General features: G+C 37.4%; 1 protein-coding gene across 1 annotated transcript in view; it reads left to right on the forward strand.

Annotated features, from left to right (window-relative positions):
- si:dkey-192p21.6 (uncharacterized protein LOC565246 homolog) overlaps positions 1–12,901 on the forward strand; it is a 34,997-nt gene that overhangs the window by 14,449 nt on the left and 7,647 nt on the right. The window contains exons 10-15 of the mRNA XM_036574310.1: positions 461–621; positions 7,433–7,545; positions 8,812–8,933; positions 9,799–9,922; positions 10,700–10,786; positions 11,656–11,733. Of these exons, the coding sequence (XP_036430203.1) occupies positions 461–621; positions 7,433–7,545; positions 8,812–8,933; positions 9,799–9,922; positions 10,700–10,786; positions 11,656–11,733 (685 nt within the window). The remainder of the gene's footprint in view (positions 1–460; positions 622–7,432; positions 7,546–8,811; positions 8,934–9,798; positions 9,923–10,699; positions 10,787–11,655; positions 11,734–12,901) is intronic.

The raw sequence follows: 12,901 nt of genomic DNA on the forward strand, positions 1-12,901 counted from the left end.
AATTATTACCTTCCATTTTTCTGATTATATGGAAGAGGTGGAATATGGTCCAACAACTGAATCTGCCTTCAGAATGATTCAGTTCCAGATCTTTTTTCACCCTGTCGCACACAGTGTGTGCTCAGCCCATTAATCTGTTCCTTTCCAGTGGTACATTAAGCCTGAATGTTATGAAATATATTACATATATACAGATTCTGTATGTGGGAAAACCTAGCAATTCACTATGCACTGCTAATTGAAATTAGTTCAATTAAGAGTGAAGGAAGGTACTGGCAGCAGGTAACACTTGTGATTAGCAATAATTCTGTAGTTTTGCTTAAATTAATAATGAAGTTTTCAGTAATAGACTGCAGTATTCAAGCAGTTCATAGATGGATAATATGTCTGACTTCACTAACTTTTTTGATTATTATGATAAAGTACAGCTCATTCTAAGGCATCCATGTGTTTTCTCCAGGTTTGTGTTCATCATTGGAACGTCTGTAACGCTAGCATTCAGCTCAATGCGAAGGAAAGGTGTGACAAGACTTCAACTCTTGCGCAAGCTGACCTGGAGAACGGTGGTGCTGTTGCTCATCGGCTTCTGTTTCATCAACTACAGCCCCAGAGATGGGTTATGTGAGTAAGACATGAAAGTGCAACTCATTCTAGACTAACAGCAGTGATTTCCTATCCAGCTGTTGGGAATGTCCAGCTTGTCCACATTTTTGTTCTGTGTGAACTACCAGCACATCTGAAACCAGCTATTCTACAGCCTATGATTAACCTTTGATTACCTTGTTCAGATGTAGACTGGTTAGGGGACCCTGAGGATGCCTATGATATATAGCCTACTGTAAATGTCCAGTTCTCAAAGTGATCCTCCTTCACCTCAAGCACAGAGTCCATATGATGGTGCACTGTGTAATATAACACTGAACATAAAAGATTCAATATTTAAAATTAGGAGATTTTGCTTCAACTGTATTTTTTGCAGACTATGCCGTAAGACTGGCTTGAAGTCTTTATTTGAACCACCATTGCCATTACGTTTAGTTACTTAATCCAAGTATGGAGGATTATATGCAAGTATCAGTCAATAATAAAGTAAAGAGAGCTGATATTGGTAGACCAGGATCCAACAGAAGCATCATGATCCTGTTGAAAATCTGACAGCATTAAGCGAGAACAGCAGTCAGATTGTTGTGAAAAATACTAAACTCCTGAGAGTTGGAGAACAAGGAGGTTTCTCGTACATTAGCCACACTAATGCAGCAGTGTTGGTAGATGTATTTGTAACTGTGTTAAGAAAAATATTATGATACTTTCCAATAGCAATCATCATATCTGGGGACCTTTTTGCACTGCTCAGAGGTGCACAGTGCAAAAACAGCCCATGCTTTAATGGTCAATTATGACCGATAGGGTTTCACCGTGCCAGCTGGACAGCAGTTTTTATGGAATTTTATGTAATGTAATTACAGCTTTTACCATAGATGGCAGAATTCACACACTTCTATCTGATACCTGAATAGTGGCTTTCTGGTGGTTTGTAGGGACCACATCCTGATTTTTACTTATTTTTATATTTTTTCCCCTAAAAGTCCACTTATGATGCTTATGTGGGTCTGTATACCAAAATGATAACTAATTTTAACAATTTCCAAACTTTTCTCATGCTTTTCAATGAATTTGCCTTAAAGACTGAGTTGAGTGCAAAAGTTTGCATCCCTCATGGTCTCTGAATGATTTGAAAATCTTTTCAGTTGAATTTCTGCCTCTGTTCTACACTGTATCTACAGAACAGAAGTCCATGTTTATTTACAGTGTTTAATTAATGAATTAATCTGCTTACCACATTACCAAAGTGTCAAAGTAGTGTCAAAGTCCAGGTCAGCAATTATCTTTTATGGAAAGCTCAAAGGTTTGCATTCTCTTAGACAGTCACAAGTTACATGAACATGTCTAGTTAAGGTGACTAAAGATCGTATTTCAAGAAAACAAGCTAAAATTTCTCTAAATGAGCCATTTTGTGTGATCAATAAAGAGTGAATTCAAGTTACAATGGTATCAGAAAAGCAGCTTTCAGAAGAACTAAAAGGTATATGAAGGGTCTAAAAACATATTACATCATTTAAGAATACCATTACCAACAGTAAAGACTGCGATCAAGATATTGAGGAAAGTAAGACCAAGAAAAATGAAACAAAAAAATGTTTGAGGCATTTGCAGTAATCCAAAATAAACAGCAGAAGACCTCATAAATGTCCAAAGTCAAATGCCCTCTCTACAGGTGTGAAATATTTGAAAGAGCATTTTGTAGCACTTCATTGCTAACTTAAATACACTTGATGTGCAAGAATATACCAAGAAACCAACAAGTTTGTGTGGTCTGATGAGAAAAAGTTTTTTAATCACAACAAGCACACTATTTCTACAATCAGATATGATGGAAGTTCACTGATGTTTTTGGGGGTGTGTGTCTTTATCAGACGCTAAAGCCCTTCAGAAAGTGTAAGACAGAATGAATGCAGTCAATATCAAGAGAAGAGCTTCTTACCAACCTGCAACCCCTTGTGAAAAAAAGTATACTAAAGTAGTGCTATAGTATAGTTATATACTTTGATATTTTGAAACCACTAATTTGTACTAAATTGCTAGTAATGTGAATTTGATATATTTAAGTGGTGTTTTATTTATGACATTTATGCCATTTATGCCATATAATATCATGTGCTATTTTCACCACTCTTAAAATATAATTTAAATATAGTAGTTTAGCCAAATTGAACTCTAAAAACTCAACTGTGCTAAAAGTATGTTTGTAAAACAGTGTGCTCTTTAATCACATAATTAGTGTATCAAGTGATATAGTAGTATATATTTAGTATATTTACAAATTCAGTGAAGTATTTGCTGAATCCTTCTTGTGCTCTTGCAGTACTGGTTCAGTATCAGTATCAAAGTATGTACTTTAGGTATTTACCTAAGTGTACTCCAATACATGCTTAGTCAGATATCTCTAATATACAAGTATTTTAACTGTAGTACACAATGACAGTATTTGCAGTATTATGTATGTAACCTTCCAACACAGCTCAATTGTACTGGAAAATATGGTTCAAGTGTTCAACCACTGAACTTAAATGACCATTTATTTTATACTTTGTAATTTGTAATACAAGATGGTAATGATAGTCCAATGGTTCAAGTCTATAAATACTGTACATCATTTTATAGTAACAATAATGTAATTACTGTATTAACAACACTATAAAAAACACTTTCTGAAAATTTTGTACACACTTTAGTAAAGAAAATGATTCTATATAGAACCATGAACACTCAACGAACCGCTTGCATGAACCCTTTCGTGACACAAAGTACCCTTTAATCATCCTCGTCTTGTCTTGGTGAAACATTTCTAGTGAATTAATGAGGTCAGGGATAACTAGCAGCTATCAGTGTTCACTAAATTACATCAGTGATCAACTTTCATCTTTCAATCTGAAATTGTCACTCAATGTAAGAACTTCCAGAAGCTTACATAATTTGAATAGTTTGTTATCTAACTTAACTTTAAAATGTAATGTTATCTACAAAGGTTTTCTAACTGCAGACTATGTTTTGATAATTCAATATAATTTTGTGTTTATGGTCTTTGGAACCCCTAAAGTAAACATTTCTAGTAGGATCTGCTGATTTTAGTGAGTGACACTTGTTGAGGCAACATAAATGCATTGAAATTCCTGAGAGAATACAGAGATTACTTCTGCGATGAGTCGGATCAGGTGTGTTGAGAGCAGGAAAACACTAAAATGTGCAGGGCAGGTGTTCTCCAGGACCAGGGTTGGGAATCACTGAGTTAATCCAATCCTGTTATTAACATAGTCATTCATATGCATTTGTTAAAAGGCAAAGTTTATTACAGTGTACACTAAGTTGGTATGCTAAGCCTGTATTTGAGTACAATGTAGTACAAATAAGCACTAAAATGGTTCTGCAAAAATATTAATGTAATAATTGTACATGAGTACGAGTAGTACTACAAAAATAATTTTAGAACACTTTTATTGCACTTTTATGGTTCAGTTTGGCAGCACAGATTAGTATACTTATATTACATTATAAGCATAACGAAGCATGACAAATATATATCAAGTACACATTAGTAGTGATTTAGTACAAATTAGTGATTTCAAAATAACATTACATCATCATTATATCATTAAAGCACATATTTAACACAAAAAATATCTTTTTTGGGAAAGTATGAGAAAATAACTTTAAACGTCTGGTGTTTAAAATAGTTCCCTTGTATTCTTCTTTTATGAATTCAGTGCAAGGGGATTCACAGACTTTTGCACTTAACTGTATATGTAAATGACCTCTATAAACATGAATAGGCAGGGCTAAACTCTAGGCTGTATAGGTGAATGTAAATGTGATGGTTTTTGTGACATCACAAAAAACAATGAATTTGAAATGGTTTGTCTTTAAAAAAGTGTTAAAAAATATATTTTTTAAAATTTTACAAGCCATTTATATGTGGATGGAGGTGAATGTAGATTGCTTCCTATTATGCACAGTATTCTTTAAGATTTAAACATCACATGAGATCAATGGCTGCTGATCCATTGTAGTGTTTTCCAGTCTGACCCAGCTCAGTCACAGAGCACACCGCCGGCCACGGCTAAGAGCTTGATTCACGGAAAGGCAATAATGGTAGCATAAGCATTATTACAGAAGAGCAGCCCAGTGGGCATTCGTCAAGTTGCTGACAGTTACATATCTCCTAGCCACTAACAGTGAGCATGGTCAATAGCAGAGATGTGCTTCCCTGATAGCATCCTGGCTATATGTCAAACAAATGTATTAGAATTAAATATTACCTAAGTTCCCAGATGTATTGCATAAACAATAAATATACTAATTAGAATGTGTAATTCTTACTATTCCTTTGTATGAAACAACTCGTACTAAACATAAAGAATAAACTTGCACTGGACATTCTGAGGCTGACCATGACATTAATCTCTTAATCAAGTTCTTGATCTCTCGATACAGTAAGATAGGATAAAGTGGAGAGTGGATTTCCTCTGAAGAGCGCGGTTGTGTGTTTTAAGTGACAGGCGCCATCAGTCACTGAAACCGCTTCCTGTCTTCCTGCAGCGAGGTGGAGTGTTTCCGCTTTTTATTTGATTTGTTGGATCAATGATTGGGATTATATTGTTTCACACGGTCCTCCTCTATGTGCCACAAAGAGGTTTTCAATTAACTAATGCACAGATTACCATCAATCTTCTTCTCTGTGTCCGTTCCTGAGAACCCTTGGCCCTGAGGGCTCTGATAAGCATGATTAGCCTCTGCCGGGCAGCTCACACCTCCACACTGACAGACACAGTCCTCACCTCTGACACACTGCAGCACCGTTAGCCCTGGCTTCTGAGGGCAATTTATAGACCTTAGATTGAAGTCTAGCTACCATACAATACAATGTAACAATTAACTATGCAAAATGTAGATGAGGTTATCTTCTTCTGAATACATAGCCATATCACACTGCCCTGTTATTACTCAGAACATAAAAAAACATTCTAACTAAAACAACTGATGAGAAGCATTATGGCTTAGTGTAAACAGAATCTATATTTATCGTACAGTTATGCAAGAAGGTTTGCTAAATCTAAATCTAACAAAAATGTGGTCACGAAAGTAGATAAGAATAATCATATATATATATATATATTTATATATATATATTTATATATATATATATATATGTATATATTTATTCATATATATACAGTTATCAACTGGTGTGACCCCTTTTGAGTCCCCAAGTGTTTCCTGTAATAGTAATTGGCTTGAAGAAAATTTGGCCCATTCCTCCTTGCAGAGCTCCTTGATGTTGGCGGGCTTTCTTGCATGAACTCCAAGCTTCAGACCCTGATACAACATTTCTATTGGAAGTCTGGACTTTTCATAGCTCCATCAATGGTGGCAATCCATCCTTGTCCTGTGGCTGCAAAAAAGCCCTAAACCTTGATACTGCCACCACTGTGTTTCACAGTGGTGTTCTTATGCTGGAATGCAGTATTGCAGTGTTCAGTTTTTCCCAAACATAACCTTGGTCACTTAATCCAAAAAAGTTTTTGACTCATCTACTCATACAACATTTATCCAGGATTCTTCATTATCAAACTTTAAACAGGCAATGTTCATCTTGTAGAGTGGCTTCGTCAAGAATTCTTGAATTTTTGCCTGGTTGTGGACACGTTAACATTGACATTAGCCAGTGCAAGGGAAGCCTGTAGATCCTTAGATGTTACCCAGTGGTTCTTTGTGATCTCTTTGTGATCCAAAATATTATACCCCTTTCTTTTGCAGTGACTTTCTTGGACAGCTACTCCTGAGGAGGATAAAAGTTGTGTTATATTTGTACACTATGACCCGGACAGTGGATTGGTGAAGTCCAAACTCTGTAGAAATTGTGTTGTATCATTTTACAGCCTGATTAGCACTGGCAACCCTTTTTCTGAGCTTCTCAGAAATCTTCTTTGAACAGCTTGCTGTGTAGGCACACATGAGTGTGGCCATCACCAGACGTTGATAGTGAATACACAGGATGACGTCTTTGAAATATTGTGGGTCTTTTAAAGTCACACCCCCAGTACTGAACGGTTAATTCTAAAAGATCACAAACTTTTTCCAACACAAACATTTAAAATTGGGCCAATTTATTCAGTGAGTATAAAAAAGCATATTTGTTATTTTGTTCTTTTCTTAACACTAAGATTAAAAAATCTCATCACATTTTAAGTTAAATGTTTGCTGAAATCTGCAGTATACTAAAGGGTTTACAAACTCTAGCGCCAGTGTATTTATACATGCCATTGAAGGAAAAATGAATGGAGCGATGTATTGGAAAATATCAGAGGAAAATTTTATCTCATCAGCCAAAAAACTGAATCTGGGGAGAAGATGGAGGTTTCTAAAAAGAATGGCTTGAATGGCCTAGTCTCCTAACTTAAATGCCTTTGCAAGTTGTGGATTCTGAAAAGTCCATAAGAGAGAACCTCGTAATCTTGGGGTTTTGAAGATGGTTTGCTAAGAAGAATGGGTCAAAATGAAACCACAATGCTGCAAAAAGCTAATTATTTCTTGCCGTAAACATCTCAAACTACTACTGATACTAATGTATTGTTAATAATTTGTAGTGTCTAAGTTTCTCTCTCATATTTTAATAATCTCTTTGTTTATGCTTAAAAATGCATCCTTTATCATTCATATTTACAACATCAAAAGAGATTATATGTGTAAATCTGAAGTAGATATATGCACTGGAAGCACATTAAATAACAGAAACGAAACTGTAAATGCTTGTTTGCCCTCATTCCTCATTTCTCATTTGTATTTGTGTGTGCATGTGTGTGCATGTGTGTATCAGTATCCTTATCCTGGCTGCGGATACCTGGAGTGCTTCAGCGTCTGGCGTTCACATACTTTGTCCTGTCACTGATGCAGACGTTTTCGCCCTACCGAGAGATCCCACCAAAGGAGGTGGGCTGGCCTCTGTGGCACTGACCTTTTTCGCTAAAGCTTTAGCATTTGGGTTATCATTTGGCAGTATTAGGACTGCACAATATATCATTTGGTAATGTCATTGCAATATTCATCTTTGCATTTGTAATTGCAGAAGACTGCAATATGCTAATACTCCCTCTAAGAAATTACTAAATGTTTTTTTTCTGACTAACCTCTGATGCTGCAAAAGAGTTTCTGTGAGAGTTTAGATGAATCAAGGCACTCACGTGCTGCGCACAAGCCTAAGATCACTATGCACAATGCCAAGGATCGGTTGGAGTGGTGTAAAGCACACCACAGGATGCTGGAGCAGTGGAAAAGTGTTCTCTGGAGTGATTAATCACACTTTACCACTTGGCAGTTTGATTGACAAAGCTGGGTGTGGCGGATGCCAGAAGAACTCTTCCTAACAGACTGCATAGTGCCAACAGTAAAGTTTGGTGGTGGAAGGATAATGGGCTGGGGCTGTTTTTCAGGGTTTGGACTAGGCCCCTTTAGTTCCAGTGAAGGGCCTGCACAGAGCCCTGACCTAAATCCTATTGAACACCAGTGGGATCATTTGGAACATTAATTGCCAGGCCTTCTGATCTCACAAGTGCTCTTTTGAGTCTAGGGGCACAAATTCCCACAATACGCTCCAAAATCTCCAAATGTATTCTCAGAAGACTGGAGGCTGTTATAGCCACAAAACGCTATATATAAGTCCATGTAGGTGTGATGGTCAGGAGTCCACATACTTTTGGCCATATAGTGTATGTAGGAGCAGTGACACTGCACCAAAACTTTGGGTAGCACTTTACAATACTGACAAACACCATGAGAAATAGTTTTTTTGTGATCTGTTTATAGTTCCTACTAGAACAGTTTATTGTTCTGTAAATGTATATTATCTGATGATAACTACTTCCGATGCTAATTTCTTTTCGTGTTCATCCATTAATGATGAAGGATAATGGATTATTCATTTCCAAGAGTTATTTGTTCATTATTTGCCCTTAAAAAGTTGCTTGGCTTCTAAGGAACCATACTTTAAGTGTTTTTAAACTTTGTTACTTCGCAGACCTCCAGGAACTGAGTTTAGGAAAGCTACACTCATAAAACAGGCTTCATAAATGGTTCTTGGCACAGGGCATAGGAAAAACCTTTGATTGGTATTGAATCTTTACATAATGCGGAGCTTCTTTAAACTTTAAAAAGGTTCTTACACTCGCACATCTCATTTACAAAGCTGTTCTTCTCCAGATCCGCTGGTGGAGCCCTGTTCAGGACGTGGTGCTCTACTGGCCAGAGTGGATCTTCATTCTGCTGCTGGAGGCAATGTGGCTGTGCGTCACCTTCCTGCTGCCTGTGCCCAACTGCCCCACGTAAGTCACAGTTCAAAACAGAAGCTTTAGAACAGAAACATGTACATAAATCCCAAATGCAATAAAGCATTTGTGAGCATAATGTGTCCCTGACACCTGTTTTATCTACATCCCTGAGCCTGATCCTAATGTAATATGATCATGATATTATTCATATATCATGTTAATATTACAAAGCAGATGACAGGTGTGTCAGTATCATTGTTCGTCAATGTCAAAGCATTCTGGCTATTTAAGCATGCGGGTCTTGTACAATGCTTTTATATTTTGCATGGGCACACATGTATAGGGAATTGTGACTTGATGAATTGTGTATTAGTGTGTGTGTGTGTGTGTGTGTGTGTGTGTGTGCAGGCAGATCGGTGTGTTGGGCTGCTCTTATGAGACACTCCTGGTGATTTATGAGTGTGTGGCAAATGCTTCAGAGGGAATAATTAGCCAATCTCAGTCTGTCATGTGCACTAAAAGGAGGCAGGGGCAGAGAATCCATCTTCCTTTCCCTTCTCTCTCCATGTTTTTCTCTCTTCTGTTTTTTTACCCTTCCATTTATGCTCTCCTTTCTCCTCTCCTCTCCTTTCCTCTCCTTTCTGCTCTTTTTTCATTCTGTCTGACTCTGTAAATGGCATTGACATACACATGCAGACTACTCAGTACTCTTCTGGAGCAGTTGCACATTTTCTCCTTCATATGCACTGTCCTTGTTCTGCAGAAGATAATGCATAAACATTTGGCTATTGCTATGTATGCCCACAATATACAGCTTCATATAAAAAATGAAGGAGAAAAGGATTTATTTCATCCATTCAGATTAAATGCAAGCATGTCTGATTGGTTGAAGTCATATATGGCTTGTTGCTTTTGACAGTGGGTATTTGGGCGCTGGAGGAATAGGCGATAACGGTCTGTACCCTAACTGCACAGGAGGAGCAGCTGCATATATAGACAGATGGTTATTAGGAGACAACATCTACTGGTACCCAACATGCAAGGTGAGAATCACGGACCAGAGAAAATGAAAACAAACAGTCCCAAACATAACCAACTCTGTGGGCTTAAATTAGTGAAGCACACTCTGAAAAATAATAATGGTTCTTGACTTGCACATACTGTTCTAGCAAAAACATTTAATCGATATTTAATCAAACATTTTAATGATATTGAGGTTCTTCAAACTTTAAAGTGTTTCTTTACACTCACACATCTCTTTTACAAAAGTTGTTCTTTAACTCATTAATGCACATGTCTGAAATTTTCCTTTGGTCCATATGTTCTCTGGGCTTGATCAAAGCACAGGGCCTAAAAGTGAGTTTTGTCATCACTTATCATATTAAATCTAGTCTTTTGGTCACCTGGGACTACCGATTTATCAAAACAAGAACTGCATGTAATCAAAAGAAAATAAATAGAAATAGGCACTGCTATATGTTTAGCCAACGTGCAGCTGTACAAAATGCCATTACTTTAGGCCAACTTCAGCAAGTTCTTTGGCCTTATTTTCTTATCATGGTAAATTTTAGAGGTGCACTGATATGGGAATTGTGGGCCTTACCAATATTCAGTGTTTTTCATGTATATTTCTATATAGATAAACATGTAATAGAAAAAGGGAAACATTGAGACTAAATCCACCTGGATTAGCATTATAGAGATATATAACATATTGTTGCTGTCATGCCAAATCCTTGTATCTTCATTTTTATCATGTATTACTTTTTTTGCATAATTTGAAACTCAGGCTTCCCTTTGCATGTTGTTCACTGTCACAGGCCATGTATCATACAACTCAGCCCTTTGACCCAGAAGGTGTTCTTGGTACCATCAATTCAATTGTACTGGGATTCATTGGGATGCAAGTAAGTTAAACAGATACTGCTTGTTCTGCACTGAATTTTGCTACAAAGATTTATTCAGTTCTTATGAAGATCAATGTAAATGCAAGCTACAAATTCCCACTTTCACATCAGCACAAAAAAGACCCTAATGGTTGTTTCTTAAGGTGACCACAGCTGGACTGCTTGACCACTTCCACAGCCAGACAGCTGTTTTCTCTCAGGGCCACAGAGCACAGAGTAGTATAGTATAGTCTGCAGTGCAGCATTCTGTGGCAGATCACTGAAAAGTCTTTCACCCTTTGATAGTGACAGTGTCGCACCGGCTGCTGAGAACTCACCCCGCAGACCTGGACACATTTCTCAATCCCCCGAGGGCGGAGGCAAAAAACAGTTAGCGGCGAGCCAGTCAATCAACATGTCTTAGAGAACACGGCAGGTGTCAGCCTCTCCGTTTGTGTCCGTCCGCCAGCGCGTCCTCGGCTGAGGCACATTCGTCATCACCAAATTAATCAGCGGGCGCGGCCGACCCTGCAGCAGCGTAGAGCAGCACAGCAGCACTGAAACCTGAGCTCCATGTCAGGGACACAACCAGCACATCCGCTCACAGCCTAACCACATCCAACACTACACAAGTGCACCACTTGATGAACACTATAGCCCAGCAGACCCTCAGAGCTGTTTTAGGTGATTCTGGTTTTAATGCATTCAATATTATAGGCCTTAAGTGTGTGCAAACCAATCGCTGAATTACTTACACATCATTTTTAATTGTTATATTTAATAAAAACTTGTTGAAAATGTCACAGATGAAGTCCAGTGATGTCCTTTCAGCCAGTAGAATGTGAACTGTGTTTGAAGATAATGAGCGGTGTCATGTCTGTGTTTCTAAGGCAGGGAAGATTTTCCTCTTCTTCCGCAAAATGAACTGGAACATCATGATACGTTTCACAATCTGGACCATCACACTGGTAGGTTACGCATTACATATAGTACTAAAAGAACTGCAGTTCACTAATAAAATACCTACTCTCTGAGATACCATATTCTCTAAAATACTAGTATTTTTCCTTTGAATTTAAAATTTACAAATCTCTGGGTTTGATTATTTTGAAGTAAGATAATGCGGCTCAGCCCTTTTGGGTTTTGATGCAGTGGTGAGTTTATACAAGTTTTGGAAAAGATCCCAGGATTTTGCTCATTTGTTTAGTTTTGTTTTTTAATTTACACAACCCTCCTCAAGCATGCCTAATTCAATATTGTTGCTGTCCAAAAAAAACATCTCCAAAATAGTGACTTTACAGGAAAAGACAAAAATGTCCTTAACTTTTAATGGAAATCAATGAAAAGAGATCTCTTCATATGTAATTTTGGAGTAGTTCTAGTAGTCCATCATTGCATTGTCACACAAAGAAGAGGATGGCTGTTGTGTTCTGCGGTTTGCTGTGATTTGATGATTAAAATCTTATTGAATTGAAAAATGTTGCACTCATACTGAGTATAAAGTTTGTTTTTGTTCAAACTGTTCAGTGCAGTTATCATGCCATATTGTTAGATACTTTGAAATGTGATATTAATAATATCTGTAACAAGTTGTTTCATCATCTAAATGACTCCCAAAGATATTAATTTAGTAATCATGTAAAGCCAGTAGATGATTGGAAATATGAGTTACATGAGGGAATAATTCAGCCTTACTCCATGTATCAGCTATCATAGCTGTACATAAAGATATCAAACACTTTACTCTCTATACACACAGCACTGTATGACTTTTGCAGCACACAAGTGTTATATTGCATGTAGTTGCAGACAGTTAATGAAATAGGTAGACGTCATATGATCCATCTGTACATGCACGGAATGGGTTCCCAGGCAGAGATTGGTATCGGACCCCTCTCGGGACTGGACCGGATGGCTCTTGTAGCTTGTAGATCTCTAGTGGTCTTACCATATAAAGTATGCTGTTAATGTTACGTATTAGTTACATAGCATGTGAAGTAGAGAAGTTGTTTTGTTCACCAATCTCTTGTTGTTGTCTTGTTGTGGCCACTGTTTCTATATTTTTTATGCATATTTCAGGTGAAGAACTGCACTATTCTGACTATTCAACATGTCAGCTGTGTGTACTCAATAACT

Source organism: Colossoma macropomum, unplaced genomic scaffold (genome assembly GCF_904425465.1).
Source record: "Colossoma macropomum unplaced genomic scaffold, Colossoma_macropomum, whole genome shotgun sequence".
NCBI lineage: Eukaryota > Metazoa > Chordata > Actinopteri > Characiformes > Serrasalmidae > Colossoma > Colossoma macropomum.